The sequence below is a fragment of the Rana temporaria genome, chromosome 9, assembly GCF_905171775.1.
Source record: "Rana temporaria chromosome 9, aRanTem1.1, whole genome shotgun sequence".
Lineage (NCBI taxonomy): Eukaryota > Metazoa > Chordata > Amphibia > Anura > Ranidae > Rana > Rana temporaria.
The window spans coordinates 114,674,411-114,696,061 of NC_053497.1; the positions used below are offsets into that span (position 1 = coordinate 114,674,411).

The 21,651-nt window shown below is 46.5% G+C and overlaps 1 protein-coding gene across 1 annotated transcript in view; it reads left to right on the forward strand.

Annotated features, from left to right (window-relative positions):
* Positions 1 to 9,192: 9,192 nt before the first annotated feature.
* Positions 9,193 to 21,651, forward strand: part of NELFB (negative elongation factor complex member B) — a 33,307-nt gene continuing 20,848 nt past the window's right edge. The window contains exons 1-7 of the mRNA XM_040324186.1: positions 9,193 to 9,433; positions 10,873 to 11,036; positions 13,297 to 13,396; positions 14,372 to 14,602; positions 15,465 to 15,650; positions 17,620 to 17,732; positions 19,664 to 19,766. Coding sequence (XP_040180120.1) covers positions 9,221 to 9,433; positions 10,873 to 11,036; positions 13,297 to 13,396; positions 14,372 to 14,602; positions 15,465 to 15,650; positions 17,620 to 17,732; positions 19,664 to 19,766 — 1,110 coding nt within the window. The 5' untranslated portion in view covers positions 9,193 to 9,220. The remainder of the gene's footprint in view (positions 9,434 to 10,872; positions 11,037 to 13,296; positions 13,397 to 14,371; positions 14,603 to 15,464; positions 15,651 to 17,619; positions 17,733 to 19,663; positions 19,767 to 21,651) is intronic.

The following is a 21,651-nucleotide window of genomic DNA, read 5'->3' on the forward strand; positions in this document are numbered from 1 at the left end:
AACGAGGGACTGCACGGTGCGCTGCAGCTCGGCAATGGAGGAGGCATGGGTGGCTGTAAGATCTTCGGTAGCAGATATTCTGGTCTCTGTCTCCGCCATTCTCCCCCGTATTTTGACAATTCTGCATTTTTTGTTAGAATTTTTTTTATATTTCTGGAAATGTCTGCTGTTTTTAAAAACGAAGTCTTGTTCTACATTAGCCATCGATCAACGCTATAGTTTAAGTGGTACACTGGTTAACTTAAATTGTTAAAGGTGCCAGCTATTGGAACCCCTAAGATCCCTTTCTCAGGTTTTAAACAATTCTGAAATAATTTCTCAAACTCACATACTTACACTCATTTTATACTATATTTTCTTGGCACACTTAACTAGTGATATAGAGATTAGTGATGTCGCGAACCTAAAATTTTCGGTATGCGAACTTCCGCAAATGTTCGCGAACGGGCTAACCGCCATAGACTTCAATGGGCAGGCGAATTTCAAAAATCCACAGGGACTCTTTCTGGCCACAATAGTGATGGAAAAGTTGTTTCAAGGGGGCTAACACCTGGACTGTGGAATGCCGGAGGGGGATCCATTGCAAAACTCCCATGGAAAATTACGTAGTTGTCGCAGAGTGTGTTTTTAATCCAAGGGCATAAATCACCTAACATTCATAAATTGTTTGGAATAACGTGCTTAAAACATCAGGTATGATGTTGTATCGATCAGGTAGTGCTAGGGTTACAGACAGGGTTAGGGTTACAGTCTGTAACCCTAACCCTGTCTGTAACCCTAACCCTATCTGTAACCCTAACCCTGTCTGTAATAGGGTTCACAGTGACAGACCAAACTTCCCGTTTAACGCACTGCAAACACCTGCAAACAGTTAATTTGCACAACCGCAAACTCCCCATTTACACAAGGTTGGATACCAAGCTAGCCATGTCCCGTTCCTTGTCCTCACTGACGTCAATGAACGTTTTGGAGATTGCAGGCGATGGGTGTTTTTCAAAGCCTATGGTCTAGCTGAGGTAGTTCAGTGACAGTTAAGTGACCCAGAAAACAATGATTCTGCAGTGTGGGCCCATTGTTGGCCTAGTAGGCTTTAATGATCACAAAGAAAATTAATGTTTTTCTATGCAAAATTATCCAGCCGATCGCTTTTGGTCTGTTCACAATGAAGCAACGACCTTATCATCTGGGGTGTGCCAACATTGCCAACACACTCATAGAGGTGATACGCAAGCCCCTTCACCACAACAAGGTAACAATCACAAAGCGGAATTGACACATGTATGTGCCTTTTTGTTTTTGCAGCCACAGTGCAGCACCAGTGGCCAGAAAAATTAGGCATGTACACATGCCTGAAAAAGTAGGTATTGTTGCAGCTGCTGCTGTAGCAGCGGCCAGAAAAATTGATGTTTTCCAGGCAGAAAGTGCACTAAAACATTGCGGCTTGAACCCTATTTGGTGGCGGATAAGTCACGCAAGTCATCCGGCATGCAGAGATAAAATACAGCAGCGTGTGGACCATTTGTAGCCCAAGGAAGCTCATCTCCTCAGGCCTTTAGTCAAATTTATCGCCCTGTCAGTCCCTTTGGGATCCATGCCTCATTCATCTTAATAAAGGTGAGGCAATCTAGACTTTTTTGACCTAGGCGACTTCTCTTCTCAGTGACAATACCTCCTGCTGCACTGAAGGTCCTTTCTGAAAGGACACTTGAAGCGGGGCAGGCCAGAAGTTCTATCGCAAATTGGGATAGCTCAGGCCACAGATCAAGCCTGCACACCCAGTAGTCAAGGGGTTCATCGCTCCTCAGAGTGTCTATATCTGCAGTTAAGGCGAGATAGTCTGCTACCTGTTGGTCGAGTCGTTCTCTGAGGGTGGACCCCGAAGGGCTGTGGCGATGCGTAGGACTGAAAAAGCTCCGCATGTCCTCCATCAACAACACGTCTATAAAGCGTCTTGTCCTTGCCGGCGTGGTCATGGTAGGAGGAGGATTACTTTCACCTCTTCCACTGTTAGATTCCCGTTGTGCGCTGACATAACCTTTTGTATGCTGTGTAAAGCATACTTTTCAATTTATTTTGGAACTGCTGCATCCTTTCCGACTTCCGGTAATTTGGTAGCATTTCAGGCACTTTCTGCTTATACTGGGGGTCTAGTAGCGTGGCCACCCAGTACAGGTCGTTCTCCTTCAGCCTTTTTTATACGAGGGTCCCTCAACAGGCACGACAGCATGAAAGACCCCATTTGCACAAGGTTGGATGCCGAGCTACTCATGTCCCATTCCTCATCCTCACTGATCTCACTGAAGATCTGTTCTTCCCCCCAGCCACGTACAATACCACGGGTACCAGATAGGTGACAACGAGCACCATGGGATGCCTGCTGTGGTTGGTCTTCCTCCTCCTCAAAGCCACATGACTCCTCTTCCTCACACTCTTCCAGCGTTTCTGCAGGTCCAGCAAGTGATGCTGATAAGGCTGTTTCTGGTGGTGATGGTGACCACAACTCTTCCTCTTCACGCTCATCTACGGCCTCATCCAGCACTCTTCGCAGGGCACGTTCCAGGAAGAAAACAAATGGGATGATGTCGCTGATGCTGCCTTCAGTGCGACTGACTAGGTTTGTCACCTCCTCAAAAGGACGCATGAGCCTACAGGCATTGCGCATGAGCGTCCTGTAACGTGGCAAAAAAAATCCCAGCTGCGCAGAGGCTGTCCTAGCACCCCGGTCATACAAATACTCGTTGACGGCTTTTTCTTGTTGGAGCAGGCGGTCGAACATTAGGAGTGTTGAATTCCAACGTGTCGGGCTGTCGCAAATCAAGCGCCTCACTGGCATGTTGTTTCGCCGCTGGATATCTGAAAAGTGCGCCATGGCCGTGTAGGAACGCCTGAAATGGCCACACACCTTCCTGGCCTGCTTGAGGACGTCCTTTAAGTCTGGGTACTTATGCACAAAGCGTTGTACAATCAGATTCATCACATGTGCCATGCACGGGACATGTGTCAACTTGCCCAAATTCAATGCCGCCAACAAATTGCTTCCGTTGTCACACACCACTTTGCCGATCTCCAGTTGGTGCGGAGTCAGCCACTGATCCACCTGTGCGTTCAGGGTGGACAGGAGTGCTGGTCCGGTGTGACTCTGCTTTCAGGCAAGTCAACCCCAAGACGGTGTGACACCAGGGGCGGACTGACCATTGAGGCTCTCGGGCACTGCCCGAGGGCCCCATGCCACTAGGGGGCCCCATCAGGGTTGCCAGGTTCAGTAAAACCAGGGACAGTATGTAAAAATCTGTGTTTTTTTTTTACATCTGTCCCTGATATGTCAGAAACCGACATGCTTTTGATGTGATAATCCCGAGATTTTAGCTGCCCCGCCTCTGTACTGCCTCCTGGCATGGTGGCCATCTGTAAGCCCGGGGGCCCCATAATCTTCTATTGCCCGGGGGCTAGGGTTACCACCTTTTCGTCAATCCAAACCCGAACATTTTAGCGGCGTACAGCAATTGTTTTTGGTCAGATGGACCCTTGCCCCAACACTGTGTGCCAGGGATGCCATGACTTCCTTTTGCACAATAGAGTACAGGTTGGGGATTGCCTTTTGTGAAAAGAAATTTCGGCCGGGTACCTTCCACTGCGGTGTCCCAATAGCTACAAATTTTTTGAAGGCCTCAGACTCCACCAGCTTGTATGGTAAAAAGCTGGCGGGCTAAGAGTTCCGACAAGCCAGCTGTCAGACGCCGGGCAAGGGGGTGACTCTGTGACATTGGCTTCTTATGCTCAAACATGTCCTTGACAGACACCTGACTGTGGGCAGATGAGCAGGAACTACTCAAGGTGAGAGAAGCAGTGGCGGATGGTTGAGAGGAGGCAAGGAGGACAACAGTGGTTGACGTGACTAAAAATGCTGCACCAGGAGGAGGATGGTGGCTTTGAGCTTGTGTGCTGCTTGTACTCGTCATCATGTGTTGATCCCATAGGCGTTTGTGTTGTACCTAGGTGGGTGTTGGATTTCCCACGACTCAGTTTCTTTTGGCACAGGTTGCAAATGGCATCACTGTTATCAGAGGCAGACACACAAAAAAAATGACACACTGCTGAGCTTTGCAATGACGGCATTCTGGTAATGGCAACAGCATGCGTTGATTGGCGTGCTGTCTGGCTGACCCCGGGTGCCGATACATGCTGTCTGAGTGTGCCACTAGCTCCTTGCGACGACCTCCCCCTGCTTCCAACGCGTCTCCTCCTCCTCTCTGTCTCCCCATCTGAACTTTCCCCCTCTTCTCTTCGAGCGGGCACCCACGTGACATCCCCGGACACATCGTCATCATCAACCGCTTCACTTGTATCTGACAACTCAGCAAAGGAAGCAGCAGCGGGTACATCATCACACCATACGTCCATGTGTGTAATGCTGCCTGACTGAGTCATATCCCTTTTATCTACAACCTCTGGCAATAATGGTTGCGCATCACTAATTTCTTCCAACTCATGTGTAAATAACTCCTCTGACAGATCAAGTGAAGCAGCTGTGATGCTAGTGTTGGTGGTGGTGGCGGCAGGCGGGCGAGTGGTAACTTGAGAGGTGCCCGAAGCTGAGTGGGAGGAGGATGGTGCATCAAGGTTTCGAGCGGAAGCTGTAGAAGATTGGATGTCCTGTGTTAGCCAGTCAACTATGTCCTCAGAACTTTTCGAGTTCAGGGTACGTGGCCTCTGAACACTGGGCATTATTCTAGGGCCAAAGGGAATCACAGCACCACATCCACCCCTGCGGGGTGGCCTGCCTCTGCCAGTCATTTTTTTTTTCGTTTAGTTGTACTATGCGTGCAAGCTACTGTGACACCAGATATGAGTGGCACTGTGCACTGGCAGAAGTTGGCAGAGTAGACGCTGTAGGCCTGACACATGCCTGCAGACAACTAACTGCTATTCTATTGCAGTCAAAATTGTGTGTTTTTTTTTATCTACTATGCCACCAGATATATGAGTGGTGGCACTGGGCAAGTGGGTACAGTATACGCTATGAGCCTGACACACGCTGGCAGCCAGGCAACTGACTACTATTCTATTGCAGTCAACTTTTTTTTTATGTTATCTACTTTGCCGCCAAGATAGATGAGTGGTGGGTGCGGCACTGGGCACAGTGTACGCTGTGATCTGACACACACACGCTGCCTAGCAGGCAACTGCAATTAGATTACAGAGAAAAAAAAAAGCAGACCGATATACTAGCCCTAAAAAGGGCTTTTTGGGGTGCTGTCCTTACAGCAGAGATCAGATAAGTCTTTCAGGACTGGAGTGGACACTAAAACACTAGCCTAGCTATAGATTTCCCTATTCAAACAGCAGCAGCTACACTATCCCTCCTCTCACTAAGACTGCAGGTTCTGAATGATTCTAAACTGGATGCTGTCCAGGAGGTGGGAGGGTCAGGGAGGAAGGGCATGCTGCTGATTGGCTGGAATGTGTCTGCTGACTGTGAGGTAGAAGGTCAAAGTTTGCTTGCCCGCGGCGGCAAACGCGAACAAGCGAAAATCGCCGCAAATTATTCGCCGGCGAACAGTTCTGTACATCACTAAGGCCCCGTACTCACGACCAAACATGTCTGCTGAAACTGGTCCGCAGGCCAGTTTCAGCAGACATGTTTGGTCGTGTGTGGGCGCGAGCGGGCCGAATTCCAGCAAACATTTGCCCGCCGGGCCTTTTCCCAGCGGACAAATATTCCTGGACTTGTTTTAAAACAGTCCGCTGGAATCCTGCCCGCTCGGACATGTACGGTCGTCAGTACAGACCTACCGTACATGTCCAGGCGCCCGCCGTCCCTCGCATGCGTCGAATGACTCCGACGCATGCGTGGAAGCATTTTAAAGGCGGGCCGCCCACGTCGCTGCGTCATTGTCGCGGCGACACCGCGTCATCGACGCGGCGACACCGCGGACACGCCCCGCGTATTGTTTACGCGCGGACTTCTGTACGATGGTGTGTACAACCATCGTACAGAAGCCCTCTGGCAGACATGTATGGTGAAAACGGTCCGACGGACCGCTTTCACCATACATGTTTGGTCGTGAGTACCCGGCCTAATAGAGATTTATAGCCCAACCCTTTATGATGGCCATTACTACTCAAGTTAGTATGTCAAGAAAAAGGCTTAATTGTATTAATATTTGTATTTTTGTAACTCTTTATTTAAACATGCGCGTGTAGCGCACCCCCTAAGGAGCCGCATATAGAAAGGGATCCCCCAGTCTGCAGAGCCAGGCACACCGCATCTTCACAACACACTTGAGGCAAGGAACAGTGCTTTGTTTTATGTTTTTATTAGGGGGTTAAACTTGGATGGGGAAAATGGTATTATGGGATGCCCACTTGACTTTAGTAGAACTTTTCAGGGACAACTTCTTTTGTACATCGATTTACGCTTCCTCCAGCACAACACTTGTAAACAGAAGCTAAGCAGTGCCACTTATCAGTGCCGCCTATCAGTGCAGCCTCATCAGCACAAATACCACCAAAAGAAAGATCTATTTGTGTGGAAGAAAAATATATAACAATTTCATTTGGGTACAGTTATAGCATGACCGCGCAATTGTCATTCAAAGTGTGACAGCGCTGAAAATTGGCCTGGGCAGGAAGGGGGGGTAAGTGGTTAAAGAACTGAGTGATAAAAACTGAGGATTTATTATAATTTTAAGTACATTTTAAACGGATGAGCTTCTAAACTGGTTTTATATCATTTTTCACAATTGTACATCATCCTGATCACAAGGTTTTTTTTATTTTCAGTACACACACAGCTGATTTGCAACTGAAGAATAATGTGGCCTGTTGTCGCCTCAACCTAGGATGGCTAAAAACACAATCAAACTGGAAACGGAAGCAGACAGAATCTGAGGCAGCCATGCATAGTAACCAATTTTGACAAATCTTTTCATGAAGTTTTATAACAGGACGGTGACGTCCTATGGGGCGGGGTCACCGGGTGACATCACCTGGTGACCCCCCACGCCTATATAAATGGTTGCGCAGAGCTGCAAGAAGATAGAGGAGCCCGGCAGAAGGCAGCGTAGAGTCGGGAGAGACCCCTGAAGTCAAAAGAAGACCCCGGAGCTGCCTAATAAATTACTTTAAAAACCTGTGTAGTTTTTTTTCCTTTTCTTGACAAGCCCGCAGACCCCGTGGGGGGGGGGGGGGGGGAGTGAGTATCGGAATCTGGGAGCCCCCTTTAGGCTTATTAAACAACCCTGACAACCAACAGCCAGGGTTGTCGGGAAGGGGCCCTTGTCCTCATCAACATGGGGGCAAGGTGCATTGGGGTGGGGGCGCAGCCCCAAAGCATCCATCCCCTCTGTTGAGGGCATGTGGCCTGGTACGGCGCGCTCGTCCTCACCCCCTTTCCTGACTGGCCGGGCTGGATAAGGGTCTGGTATGGATTTTGGGGGGGGCTGTTTTTTTTGGTCCTGGGGGGGTTCCCCTTAAAAATCCATGCCAGACCGATGGGGGGGTTCAAAGTCGGCGTCAATGCTCATTGAAGTCGTACTTCAAGTCGTGGGGCAAAGTCGGATTCACAGTCGTATGACTGTCTTGTTAAAATCGCGGCCGCGAATCGTGTCAAAATCGCTGTAAAATCGCATGACTTTGAAGTCACATAAGTGGGAAAGGGGGCCTTAACCACTTGCTTACTGGGCACATAAACCCCCTTCGTTCCCAGGCGAAATCTCAGCGTCCGGCACTGCGTCGCTTTAACTGACAATTGCGCGGTCGTGCGACGTGGCTCCCAAACAAAATTGGCGTCCTTTTTTCCCCACAAATAGAGCTTTCTTTTGGTGGTATTTGATCACCTCTGCGGTTTTTATTTTTTGCGCTATAAAGAAAAAAAGAGCAACAATTTAAAAAATATATATATTTTTTTTACTTGTTGCTATAATAAATATCCCAATTTTTTTTTAAAAAACTATTTTTTTTCTCAGTTAAGGCCGATACGTATTTTTCGACGTATTTTTGTAAAAAAAAAAAAAAAATCACAATAAGCGACTGGTTTGCGCAAAAGTTATAGCGCCTACAAAATGGGGAACAGAATTATGATTTTTTTTATTATTTTTTTTTTTACTAGTAATGGCGGCGATCTGCGATTTTTATTGGGACTGGGATATTGCGGCGGACGTATCGGACACTTTTGACACAAATTTGGCGCCATTCACATTTATACGGCGATCAGTGATATAAAAATGCACTAATTACTGTATAAATGTGACTGGCAGTGAAGGGGTTAACACTAGGGGGTGAGGAAGGGGTTAACTGTGTAGCCTGGGTGTGTTATAACTGTGTGGGGGGAGGGGGGTGACTGGGGGAGGGGACCGATGCTGTGTCTCTATGTACAAGGGACACAGATCGGTCTCCTCTCCTCTCACAGCACGTGGAGCTCTGTGTTTACACACAGAGCTCCACGTTCCTGCTGTCACCTACCGTGTCACCGACGATCGCGTGTACCCGGCGGACATCGCCGGACATGCGTCGGGACAGTTTTTACCCGCCGCGCGCCACCCAGTGGCGCGCGCGGGTAATGCACATAAAGGCCGTTTTTAAACGGCCACTTGGCACTTGAAACCCCCTTGCGGACGTATTTCGTCTATAGCGCGGATCTCAAGTGGTTAATAGCCATTTAAACCCCTTTGTGTGAACTTGTGTGCATGTTATCAGGCCAAAATCACCAGGGTATGTAAACTTTTGATCAGGGTCATTTGGGTAGTTTCTGTTATCATTATGATTTAAAAAGAGTAAACACAGTTTGATAATAAATGGCTTCAGCCAAACACTAACCATGAATGAAAGAAAAGTTTTTGTGTTATCAGTCATATTCTCTGAAAAATGGCCAAAAAATCATAAATTCTGCCAGGGTGTGTAAACTTATGGGCACAACTGTTTATATGTAGTTTGTCTATCAAAAACGAAGCACCATAGCATTTCTAATGCTTTGGAAGAATATTTAGAATTTTCAGTGAGCCCCCTTACATCAGGAGTGAGTGGTCGGTATAATTTCTGTCGGTATAACAGCATTTTCCAAGCTCAGCAATAGCGCCTCTAGTTCCTCGGCTCCCCCTGTAGGTGTCGCTCTGTGAGGATTCGTCTTGTGTTGTTATGGTAACAGGATAACTTCCGACAAACCCCTTCACAGGAAAGGGAAGTAGAGAACAGCTCTGAGGGCGGAAGTGACGGGATACAGATGAGCCGAGCTGGAAGTACGAAAATGCCCGAGCAGAGCGGACCAGGGGCCGGAGCCGTGGCCGGGGCTTCTACCGCGATCCGGGGGAGAAAGAGAGGGAATGCGGGGGGGTTGTACTACGGTCTGCAGGAGATCGGCATCGCAAACGGGGAGGATTTGAAGGAGACTCTGACCAACTGTACCGAGCCACTGAAAGCCATAGAGCAGTTCCAGGTACCCCCTGTCACCTGACCGAGCCCTCCTCATAGACACCTCACTGATCCCTCCTAATCCACCCCCCCCCCCGTCACATGACTGATCTCTTCTAATCCCCCCCCCCTCGTCACATGACTGATCTCTTCTAATCCCCCCCCCTCCTGTCACCTGACCGAGCCCTCCTCATAGACAGCTCACTCATCCCTCCTAATCCACCCCCCCCGTCACATGACTGATCTCTTCTAATCCCCCCCCCCCTGTCACCTGACCGAGCCCTCCTCATAGACAGCTCACTCATCCCTCCTAATCCACCCCCCCGTCACATGACTGATCTCTTCTAATCCCCCCCCCCCTGTCACCTGACCGAGCCCTCCTCATAGACAGCTCACTCATCCCTCCTAATCCACCCCCCCGTCACATGACTGATCCCTCCTAATCCCCCCCCCCCGTCACCTGACCGAACCGTCCTCATAGACACCTCACAACCCCCCCCCCGTCACCTGACCGAGGACACCTCACTGATCCCTCCTAATCCCCCCCCCCGTCACATGACTGATCCCTCCTAATCCCCCCCCCCCGTCACCTGACCGAACCGTCCTCATAGACACCTCACAACCCCCCCCCCCCCCGTCACCTGACCGAGGACACCTCACTGATCCCTCCTAATCCACCCCCGTCACATGACTGATCTCTTCTAATCCCCCCCTGTCACCTGACCGAGCCCTCCTCATAGACTCCTCACTGATCCCTCCTAATCTCCCCATCCCCCCCCCCCCCTTGTCACCCGACCAAACCCTCCTCATAGACACCTCTGACACCTCACTGATCCCTCCTAATCCACCCCCGTCACATGACTGATCTCTTCTAATCCCCCCCCCCTGTCACCTGACCGAACCCTCCTCATAGGCATCTCTGATTCCTCCTAATCCCCCCCCCCCCCACCCTGTCGCATGACTGATGCCTCCCCGATGCCCCCCTGTCGCATGACTGATGCCTCCCCGATGCCCCCCTGTCGCATGACTGATGCCCCCTGTCCCCGGATTGACCCTCCTTTCTGCCAACTGATATACCTCTTTTACTGTCACTTGACTGTCCCCTCCCCCTGCTGCCTCTATTCACCTGACTCTTCTCCGCTCCCATGTTTTCCACTGTCACCTGACTGCCCCTCTATTCCCCCATCAGCTGACTGCACCCCTCTACTGTCTCATATCGCTTTTCCCTGTTTCCCCCTTTTTGCTGCTGCCAGTCACCAGTGTGTGGCCCTCTACATCTCACTGTACCCCTCCACTGCTGCTGTGAGCACTTGATAGAATCACCTCGTCAGCTGGCTGATGTCCCATGCATTTGTGGATCTTGTTGTAGGTTGTGCTCTAATGTATGCTTTGTCATGATGTCAGGGCAGACCATTCCATGTATAAAACACTGCAAGAATATACTGATATGTGTTTTCATTTCAGACTGAAAATGGGGTCCTCCTTCCATCACTGCAGTCGGCACTGCCATTCCTGGATCTTCATGGTATCCCCCGGCAAGAGTTTCACCAGACGGTCTTTGATGAGCTGAGAGAGAAGTTATTGGAGAGGGTGTCAGTCATTGCGTCTGAAGGAAAAGCTGAGGATCGGTGGGATTTGTGTTTAATTTTTTTTATATATATAACTACAATTGCCATCTGGGCTGGACAGGTGATAGAAAGCATTGCTGCAGATTTTCATTAGCTACCTAACACACACAGGCAACTGAGTTTTTTAGTAGTATAGTCAGCCACTCAGTAACTTTATAAGTATGCATGAGTACATTCTACCCAAAAATGTGAGTGACATTTCCCCATCAGTTTGCTGTAGGCAAGAGAAAGCATCTTCTCAGTCTCCTATCCGCCAGTCTGTACACTGTAGATGAGGCGGCATCTCAGTCCAGGAAGTAGATGCCTACCCTGGATGATGTAGTCCTTCCGGAGAGAAACAATGATGAGAGCATTGTTGGGGAGAGTACTGTGAACTGCAGGTCTTAAGCTTTCACATTACTTAGAATACAGTATATATTTGTGATGCTAGGTAAAGCTGAGAGTAGTTACAGGAACTACACATTACAAACCTTGTGTTGTCATCTTTCACATGAATAGATGCTGATGTGCTTAAAGGGTTAACCCCCAGCCCCCCTCTACTTGTCTCCACCCGATCTTTTAGTGCCCACATAGCCATTCCTGCAGTCTGGAGATTTGAAATCCCTGCTCCTCCTCCTCTTCTCTGTGCAGCGTTTCTAGGATGGACCAGAGCAATGCACTGCAATGGCGCTGACCAATCAAAATGGATCTGGTCCCTCCTGGAAGTACTGCAGGGAGAAGAGGGAGATTTCAGATCCTTGGACAGGCTGCTGAGGCGCTGACACCTCGGCATCCTCAGAGGTAAATACAGCGGGGACCAGGGTGGGAAGGTGTATGCTGTTAGTTCACCTTTTACATTTTTATTTTTTTCCTACACACGGTACGATTGTTGGCCAACTGCGCATCAAATTTTTGTCCAAAAGGCGTATGCCAGGATCTTGTCTTGCATACTAACATTACACAATTGTCGTTCCACAAACACGAATGTACTGACGTACTATGAGGAATTTCAGCTCTTGAGCGCCACCCTTTGGGCCTCTTCTAATTTCGTGTTTGGTGAGCATTGATTGCGAGCATGCGTGTTTGTACTTTCGACTTTTGTGTGACGGATTTATGTGCTGACCGTACAAAAATCAGACGTGGAGCCGTTGTCTGACGAAAATTTACTACCCCGTCGTACAAAATTTGTTGGTTGAAAATTGGAAAACACTTGTCTAAAGCAGCGTACAAACAGTAATGCTGCGTACACACCATCACTTTATGTAATGAAAGAAAACGACGTTTTTAAAAACGTAAATTTAAATGACCGTGTGTGGGGGAAAACGTTGTTTTATGTCTTGTGAAAAACGACAAAAAAAAATTGGAGCATGCTTCAATTTTATGTGTCGTTTTTTAAAACGTCATTTTTTGTTTCACAGAAATTGACCGTGTGTAGCAAAAAACGACGTTTAAAACAACGTTTTTAAACCCGCGCATGCCCAGAAGCTAGTTATGAAGCGAGCTTCAATGGAAAAACGTGGTGAACGTAACCTTCTTTGCTAGAGCATTGTGAAAAAACGATGGTGTGTAGGCAATGTCGTTTTTGAAAATTTAAGTTTCAAAAACGTTGTTTTTTACTTCACAGAAAATGTCGGTTTTTTCCATCACATAAAGTGATGGTGTGTACGCGACATAAGAATTTAGGACAACAGTCTGTCAACAGACAATCCCCTTCCAACAATCGAACCGTGTGTATGAGGCTTTTACACTTTAAAGGGGTTGTAAAGGTTCGTTTTTTATTTTCTAAATTGGTTTCTTTAAGCTAGTGTATTGTTGGTTCACTTACCTTTTCCTTCCATTTCCCTTCTAAATGTTTTTTTTCTTTGCCTGAATTCCTCACTTCTTGTTTCTCCTCAGTAAGCTTGCCCCCATCATCCGAGCCGTTCTGGCTGGGGGTTAGTCAGCCAGAACAGCTTACTGAGCAGAAACGGGAAGTGAGAAATTCAGACAAAGAAAAAAAACATTTACAAGGGAAATGGAAGGAAAAGGTAAGTGAACCAACAATGCACTAGCTTAAAGGAACCTATTTAGAAAATAAAAAACAAACCTTTACAACCCCTTTAAGCTTCCTGCCACCAACATGCAGCAAAAGGCATGAGCTTGGTTACAGTGAAGTACAGCACAAAACCTTGTGTGCTGTATCACGTGGCTCTGTGATCTTCTGATTATCAGTGGGGGGGTTGTCTATATGTGCAGGTAAACTGGGGATCACCTTTATCGTGGTTATGCTTTTGCATTTTAGGTACAGTAAATTGGAAGAGTTGTTGGAAAAATGTTTTGCTTTGGTTAAGATGCCATCAATCCAGCCTGTCGTGATGTGTGTAATGAAACACCTACCCAAGGTGAGTTTACTTTGTACGATCCAATACGAATCAATCTAGTTCACAGATCAAATGCTAGGCATTTTTCCACTTTCGAAGATCAGTTTTTTTTCCTTTATACTGTAGTCTGCTGACAGCAGGTAACAAAGTAGGGCAGTCCGGTGAACACGGATAGCAAGGAAGTGCACATGTGACACTGAATAGCAGAGAAAGGTGACAAGAGGACAGTGGGGTTGATTTACTATAGGCAAAAAGCAGTTGCCCTCTACAAGTGCAGTTGCTCCAGAGCTTAGTAAATAAGCAAAAGCTCTGCTGACTTCTATCATCCAATCATGTGCAAGCAAAAATGCTGTGTGTGTTTTTTGCATGTGATTGGGTGCCCTTTGCAAAGAGAACCTTTCCCTCATTTACTAACCTCTGTCTATTCGCCTTTAGTAAAGCCGCCCCACTGTCTTAAAGTGGTTTCTGAACCCTTACATATAACCAGTGAAGTGACTGGCCTCAGGGGATACCCAACAAATCCTCCTACATGCATTGTAAATGTCTATCTGAAGTCTTCTCTACATCTGTTCAAAGTGCTGAATTTATAAAGCTTGTCTGAGAACTCTTAAAAAATGGAGGAGCGAGCTGAAATGACACTATGCAGAGCTCAGTAAGGAGAGCTCTAAAAGCTGATTGGAGGGAAGAGACCCCCCCCCCCCCCCCTCCTCCTTCATACAGCACACAGGAACAGAGCTGAGGCTGTTAATCAGCTGGAGGTCCCTTCCATGTCACCATTTTTCTCTTGGTGTCAGAGGAAAACATGTCAGACGTGACTCCTGCTGATAGCAGAGGAATAAAGCATCAGATAGAAATGACACTTGGTGCTCTTAATTGAGACAAGTACACGCTTATAGAGGGCTATGCTTTGTTCATATTTAATGTCTGAAGTTTACACATATAGTGAGTTTTTCCAGTGGCACTTGCCTGATATTGTTGCTGTTTTACATCCAAAAGGTCCCAGAAAAGAAACTAAAGCTGGTGATGGCAGACAAAGAGCTATACAAAGCATGCGCAGTGGAGGTGAAGCGCCAGATCTGGCAGGACAACCAAGCTCTGTTTGGAGATGAGGTCTCGCCTTTGCTCAAGCAGTACATCTTGGAGAAGGAGACTATCCTGCTCAGTAGTGAGCTCTCTGTCCTACACAACTTCTTCAGTCTGTCTCCAAAAACAAGGAGACAGGGAGAGGTAATCTGCTGCTACATATGGTGGGAACCTTGAACTTCATGGCCCGGATTCACAAAGCACTTACGCCGACGTATCTCCAGATACGCCGTCGTAAGTACAAATGTGCGCCGTCGTATCTATGCGCCGAACCAGAAACCAAGATATGCCTAAAAATAGGCTTCATCCGACCAACGTAACTTGCCTACGCCGGCGTATCATAGGCGCATATTTACGCTGGACGCATGTGGCGCTCCCATTGATTTTCGATTCAAATATGCAATTGAGGGAAATACGGCGATTCACGAACGTACTTGTGCCCGGCGCATAATATACTCGGTTTGCGTACGTCTGGCGTAAAGTTATTCCCCATATATGAGGCGCAACCCATGCAAAGGTATGGACCAGGGAACATAAGCCGTCGTATTTTACGTAGTTTACGTTGGACGTGAATATGGCTGGGCGTAGGTTACGTTCACGCCGTAGGCAGTGATTCGACTTATCTTAGGCAGTTGTTTCGACGTGATTCTGAGCATGCGCACTGGGTTGCGGCCACGGGACGGCGCATGCGCCGTTCGTTATATGTATCTGTCTGGCACTCGGCCCATCATTTGCATGGGGTCACACCTCATTTGCATGTCTCACGCCCACTTCCACCTACGCCGGCTTACGCCTTAGAAACCCAGCGCAGATTTGAGTGCAAGTGCTTTGTGAATTCGGTGCTTGCCTCTCTGTGCTGCGTCAGCGTAGCGTACAAAAGATACGCTACGGCGGCATAAATATGCGCCGATGTCTGTGAATCCGGGCCCATATCTTTTTAGGATCATTATCTGACAGATTAGACAACTACAATTGTTGGTTTTCCTGTTTTTTTTTAATGCTCTAGGTGGTGAATAAACTGACACAAATGATTGGGAAGAATGTGAAGCTGTATGATATGGTCCTGCAGTTCCTACGCACTCTCTTCTTGAGGACACGGAATGTGCATTATTGTACGCTGCGGGCAGAACTTCTCATGTCCTTACATGACCTGGATGTCAGTGAGATCTGTTCTGTAGATCCCTGTCACAAGGTAAGGTCTGATGATGGGTGGGCACGTTCTGTGCTACTGATTTAAGAAGCAATAGAAACCAGTAGGCAAGCTGATGAGTTATCCAGGTAGGGTTTGTGTGTATGTCTGTTCAGTATTGTCATACACACAGCCTAGATAGTCTCATATAAGAGTTAATAGCAGCCTCATTATGGACTGCTGTGTAAGACTTGACTAAGGTAAAGCCTCGTACACACGATCGGATTTCCATCGGACAAATCCGTGGAATTTTGTCCGAAGGGCGTTGCCCGTGAACTTGTTCTGCATACAGACGGCTGAACTTTTTCATCCCACGTACATGAAACTACGTGTTTTTTCAGCTCTTTAGCGCCACCCTTTGGGCAACTTCTGCTAATGTTGTGCTATGGTTGACATTTGTTCTGAACATGCGTGTTTTGTTCTTTGGATTTTATTTTTCCAACAGACTTGTCTACACACGATCGAATAATCCGACAAGACACATTTGTTGTCGGACAATTTTAAAGCATGCTATAAAACATTTGTTGTTGGAAAATCCAACAACAATTGTACGATGGAGCATACAAATGGTCAGAAAATCCGATCGTGTGTACGAGGCTTAAGTAGTACAGCGCAAGTATATTGTAGCGCTACTAAACGGGAAGCACAGCCTGCATATGTAATGTGGAGCCTACATATTCAATGAGTATGGCTGCCTTTATGGACTTGCTGTAAGTAATTCCTAACTATACACAGGCTGAATGAAAGATTTTTATCGGTGTATGGCCAGCTTAACACACATTGATAACATTATGCCGTCGATTTACTAAAGCAGGGGTCCTCAAACTTTGGCCCTCCAGTTGTTCAGGAACTACAATTCCCATCATGCCTAGTCATGTCTGTGAATGTCAGAGTTTTTCAATGCCTCAAGGGACATGTAGTTCCCGCAACAGCTAAAGGGCCGTAGTTTGAAGATCCCTGTACTAAAGGCAAATAGACTGTGCACTTTGCACGTGCAATTGCTCCAGAGCTTAGTTAAAGTGGAGTTCCACCCATAAATATAACATTACATCAGTAGTTTTAAAAAAAAAAAATGTCATTAGTCCTTTAAGAAATGTTTTTTTTTTTTTTTTTAGATGCCTTCAAAGTGTTGTTGCTAGGCAGAATAGTTAATCTTCCCTCTTCCTGCACCTAGGTGCTTAAGCTTCCTAACCTACACCGCACAGACTCCTGGGAATGTAGTGGGTGTAACTTTCGAAGAATCATGTGACTTGGACAGTACAGGTGCTGAAACTGAGATCTGCAAGGCTGAAATCCAGGAAGTCATACAGTCTGGCTTCATGATGCCCACACTTAAGATGGCCCCAGTCAATTTCTATTTTATAAAGTGTCCAAATCCTGTAACAACCTAACAAAACGGACCTTAGTTTACAGACTAACTTTACTAGAATACATTAAGCTTGTGTATTACAGGGGTATTTATATATAAAAAGTGAAATTGTGGCCTGAACTCCGCTTTAATGAGCACAGAAGCTCTGCTCACTTCCATCATCTAATCATGTGCAAGCAAAAATGCTGTTTGTTTTTTTTGCATGTAACTGGCTATTCTTTGCAAAGTGAAGCTTTACCTCATTTACCAAGATCTGGAGCAACTACAGTCTACTTGCCTTTAGAGTCATGGTATACATTAACGTGACTCTGTCACTGTAGCAGTCTGAAAAAGATGATTTCTAATCTCTGCCCCAACACTCCTACTTCCAGTCATTGCCCTTTTCAGAGATGCACCATCTGAAGAACCTCCAGCATCTGCCATTTTCTCGTGTGTTGGATGGCTGCCTTTCCCACTCGGGTTGGGATGTCACTTTGCAACAAAAACATACCAATCCTGGGCCCATTTTTTAACTAGTTGTGTCATGTTATTAGCTGTATTATTGTACTTCAGGTGCAAATGATTAGAGGTCAGTGGAATTGATGTCATTTAATTTGTTTCTAGTTTACTTGGTGCTTGGACGCCTGTATCCGGGAGAAGTTTGTGGATGCAAAGAGAGCGCGAGAACTGCAGGGATTCTTGGATGGAGTGAAGAAAGGACAAGAACAGGTGCTGGGGTAAGAGAATTATGGTGTTTAAAGTAGAATTCTCATGAACCGATAACATTGAGAGAATACCAGCCTGATGTTTATTTAAGTACAATAGTGTGTAGCATCTGTGCCCCTTTTAGGCGTCTGACAAATGATGCACTGTTTTAAGCTGCAATATGATTCAAGAGCAGGAGGCATTCAGGCAGAGTTGCAACATAGGCAAAGCACAGGTCATACAGATAATAGGCTGATGTATAAAACAAGACGGCACAAGCAATAACAAAGTACTGAGGTGTCACTAACTAACTCTGTGGGTATCTTTTGGCGCAAGAACTGGTCCTGCACACATTCCCTAATTTGGCCAGCAAGTCATGTCATGCTTTGGGCAAAGGGGCCAAGTTGCTAAGGGTTAAAGTGGAGTTCCACACATTTTTGTTTTTACCGTATTTTCCGGCGTATAAGACGACTTTCTGGATGCAAAAAAATGCATCCAAAGTCGGGGGTCGTCTTATACGCTGGGTACGGTCTCTGCCATCACTCACTTTTTTGTGAATAGGCGGTGCGGTGACAGTCTCCGGCTGCTGCGAGCGTCAGTGATTTAAAAGACGCTCCTTCTTCTCAGCGTGTTCTATGATAGGTGGAACACAAATCTTCCCAGCAGCGCCTCTGTTCTGTGTTCCTCCTATCACAGATGCCTTCTCATCCTCGGTCGAGATGAGAAGACGACCGTGATAGGCGGAACACAGAACAGAGGCGCTGCTGGGAAATGTTGTGTTCCGCCTAACACAGGACAGTCTGAGGAGAAGGCGCGTCTTTTAAATCATTGACGCGCGCAGCACGGAGACTGTCACCGCACCGCACCGCCTGAAAAAAAAGTGAGTGATGGCACAGAGAGGGGGCAAGCTCGGGCACAGAGAGGGGGCAAGCTCGGGCACAGAGAGGGGGCAAGCTCGGGCACAGAGAGGGGGCAAATGATGGCACAGAGAGGGGCATGTAATGGCACAGTGAGGAATGTAATGTAATGGCACAGTGAGATTTGAAAAAGCCTGTTTCTGTTAGCGGTTCTGGCTACCCCTCAGCTTCCAGAAAGACTAGTAAGAAGGGGGTAGTCTTATACAGTGAGTATATCCCAAAACCAAAAATGTTCCTGGAAAATTAGGGGGTCGTCTTATACGCTGGAAAATACGGTATTAAAAGTCAGCGGCTACAAAAAAGTGTATCTGCCGTCTTTTAATAAACATACTCACCTGTCCCACGGTCCAGCGATGCGGCCGCTCGAACCCCCGGCTCTCTCTCTCGTCCCTCTTTGTGGCCGGCATCACATGTGTGGGCACCTGGCTATGACAGCTTGAGGCTTCACAGCCAGATGCGCACTGCACATGCGCGTGTCATGCTGCGCCTCCTCAATGACTGGGCAATGTTCTGGGACCTGTGATGTGTCTCCGAAGATTGCAGGGAGGAAGGGGGAGAGGAGAACTTCTGCTCGAGTTGCCTAGGTGGCCCAAGCAGAAGTGGGAGTAGGTACTTGTCCAAACTAGGTACCTGCTCTCCCTCCAAAAAATGACATGCCAAATGTGGCGTGGCATGTCAGGGGGTAAGAAGTGCTTAAAGCCGAACTTCAACTTCAAATAACTCTGCTTCATATAACGGCTAATAGAATGTGTGGTTTTGAAAATGCAATTCACTAAGAATTTGGCTTTTTAGAACTGATGCAGTGTTTGTTCGATTTGAGCGGTAATTGCCGCATTTTTTCATGCAGTAATTTATCGCTTTGAGCTGGTTGCTAAGGAGTGGGCTGGGAAACCGATTGGGGAAAAAAAAGTATGCAGTTGCATCATGTTTGTTTCTCTACCTTCTACACTGTCCCACCACATTACACACAGGATTCCAGTGAAATATTCCCTAAAGTCTTTTATGGGCGCCTGTCAGGGAAACTAACTCTGCTCTGTGCATTACAGGGACCTTTCCATGATCCTTTGTGACCCTTTTGCAATCAACACTTTAGCTCTTAGCACCATTCGAAACCTTCAGGAACTAATTAGCCAAGAGTCCCTCCCAAGGGTGAGTACCAGAGAACCCCACAAAGCAACTGTACTAAACAATGGCGTTGATTTACTAAAACTTGAGAGTGCAAAATCTGGTGCAGCTGTGCATGGTAGCCAATCGGCTTCTAACTTCAGCTTGTTCAATTTAGCTATGACCAAAAAAATCCTGGAAGCTAATTGGTTTCTATGCAGACCTGCACCAGATTTTGCACTCTCCAGTTTTAGTAAATAAACCCAAAATGTGAAATTATCTGTAAAACTATTCACCATTTCTTTTCACGCTTTATCGCTATTGCTTTCTAATTTTTGAAGATTGTACCTCAATTAGAGTATTCTTAAATAGAGGTGGGTACCATCATCCATATTGTATAGAAGGAACAATCCTAGGGCTACCCCAGAAGTGCTCCTGGCGAAAGAAAAAGAGTTGGACTATCTCGGTACCGAGGGCACTTCTGGGGTAGCCCTAGGTTTTCTCCTCCCATTGCTTTCTACACACCAACTAAAATATCAGATTAGGCTGAAAATTGTCTAGTTGACTTGAGACAAAACACAGATCTGGAATGAGCTTCTTGAGGGTGAAAGAAGAGTAAAGGGAGCAGAGTTTAGCAGGGTTGAGGCTCCATGTAGAAAGACTTTCAGTCTCTGCAAATATTGTCACTTTTCAAAGGCTATGAGAGAGACTTTAAGGGGGGGGGGGGGGGGGGGTACTAAAGATGGAGCATGTAAAACTTGGTGCAGCTCTGCATAGAAACCAGTCGGCTTCCAGGTTTTATTGAACAAGCTGATTGGCTACCATGCACAGCTACACCAGATTCTGAGTGCTCCAGTTTTAGTAAATCTCCCCCTAAGGACTGACTACAAGGATCAAGTATAGATTTTAGCATGTGGACTTGATAACTTCTTGCAAAGATGTATTTCTTTAAAATGTGTTCATTGAATATTTTTAAAGGTCAAAAAATAACCTAAAGACATTTTAGTAACCTAAAAAATATATAAGATATATATATATATATTTTTTTTTTTTTTTTTTTTTTTTTACAACACGTATTTTCTAAATCTCACAGAAATCTATAGAGTACTGTGCAAACATTTTAGGCAGGTGTGAAAGAATGCTGTCCGAAATAGAAGAGCTAATACTTAATTTAAAAAAATAAACAAAATGGAACAGAAATCGAATCAATATTTGGTGTGACCACCCTTTGCCTTCAAAACTGCATCAATTCTTCCAGGTACACTGTTTTTGAAGGCACATGGGAGGTAGGTAGTTTCAAGCATCTTGGAGAACAAATCGCAGATCTTGTATGGATTTAGGCTGCCTCAAATCCTTCTGTTTCTTCATGTAATCCCAGACAGACTTGATAATTTAGAGATTGGGGCTCTATAGGGACCAAACCATCACTTCCAGGACTCCTCGTTTCCTTGTTCTTACTTATGATGAAGGTAGTTCTTTACTCCATATTGGCTGTATGTTTGGGGTTGTTGTCCTGCTGTAGAATAAATTTGGCGCCAATCACACGCCTCCCTGGTGGTATGGCATGATGGATAAATATCTGCGTGTATTTCTCATCATCAAGGACCCCATTGACCAAATCTCCAACTCCATTTGCAGAAATGCAGCTGTGGACTTGGATGGAACCTCCACCATGTGTCACTGTTCCTACAGGCACCCATTATTCTACTGCTCTCCAGCCCTTTAGTGAACAAGCTGCTTCCTACTACAGCCAAATATTAAAAATTTTGACTTGTCAGTCCAGATCAGCTGCTGACATTTTGTTTTGCACACCAGTTCCTATGTTTTTGTACATAGTTGAGTCACTTAGCCTTGTCGAAGGTATGGCTTTTTGGCCACAATTCTTCCATGTAGACCACTTCTGGCCAGACTTTAATGGACAGAAGATGGA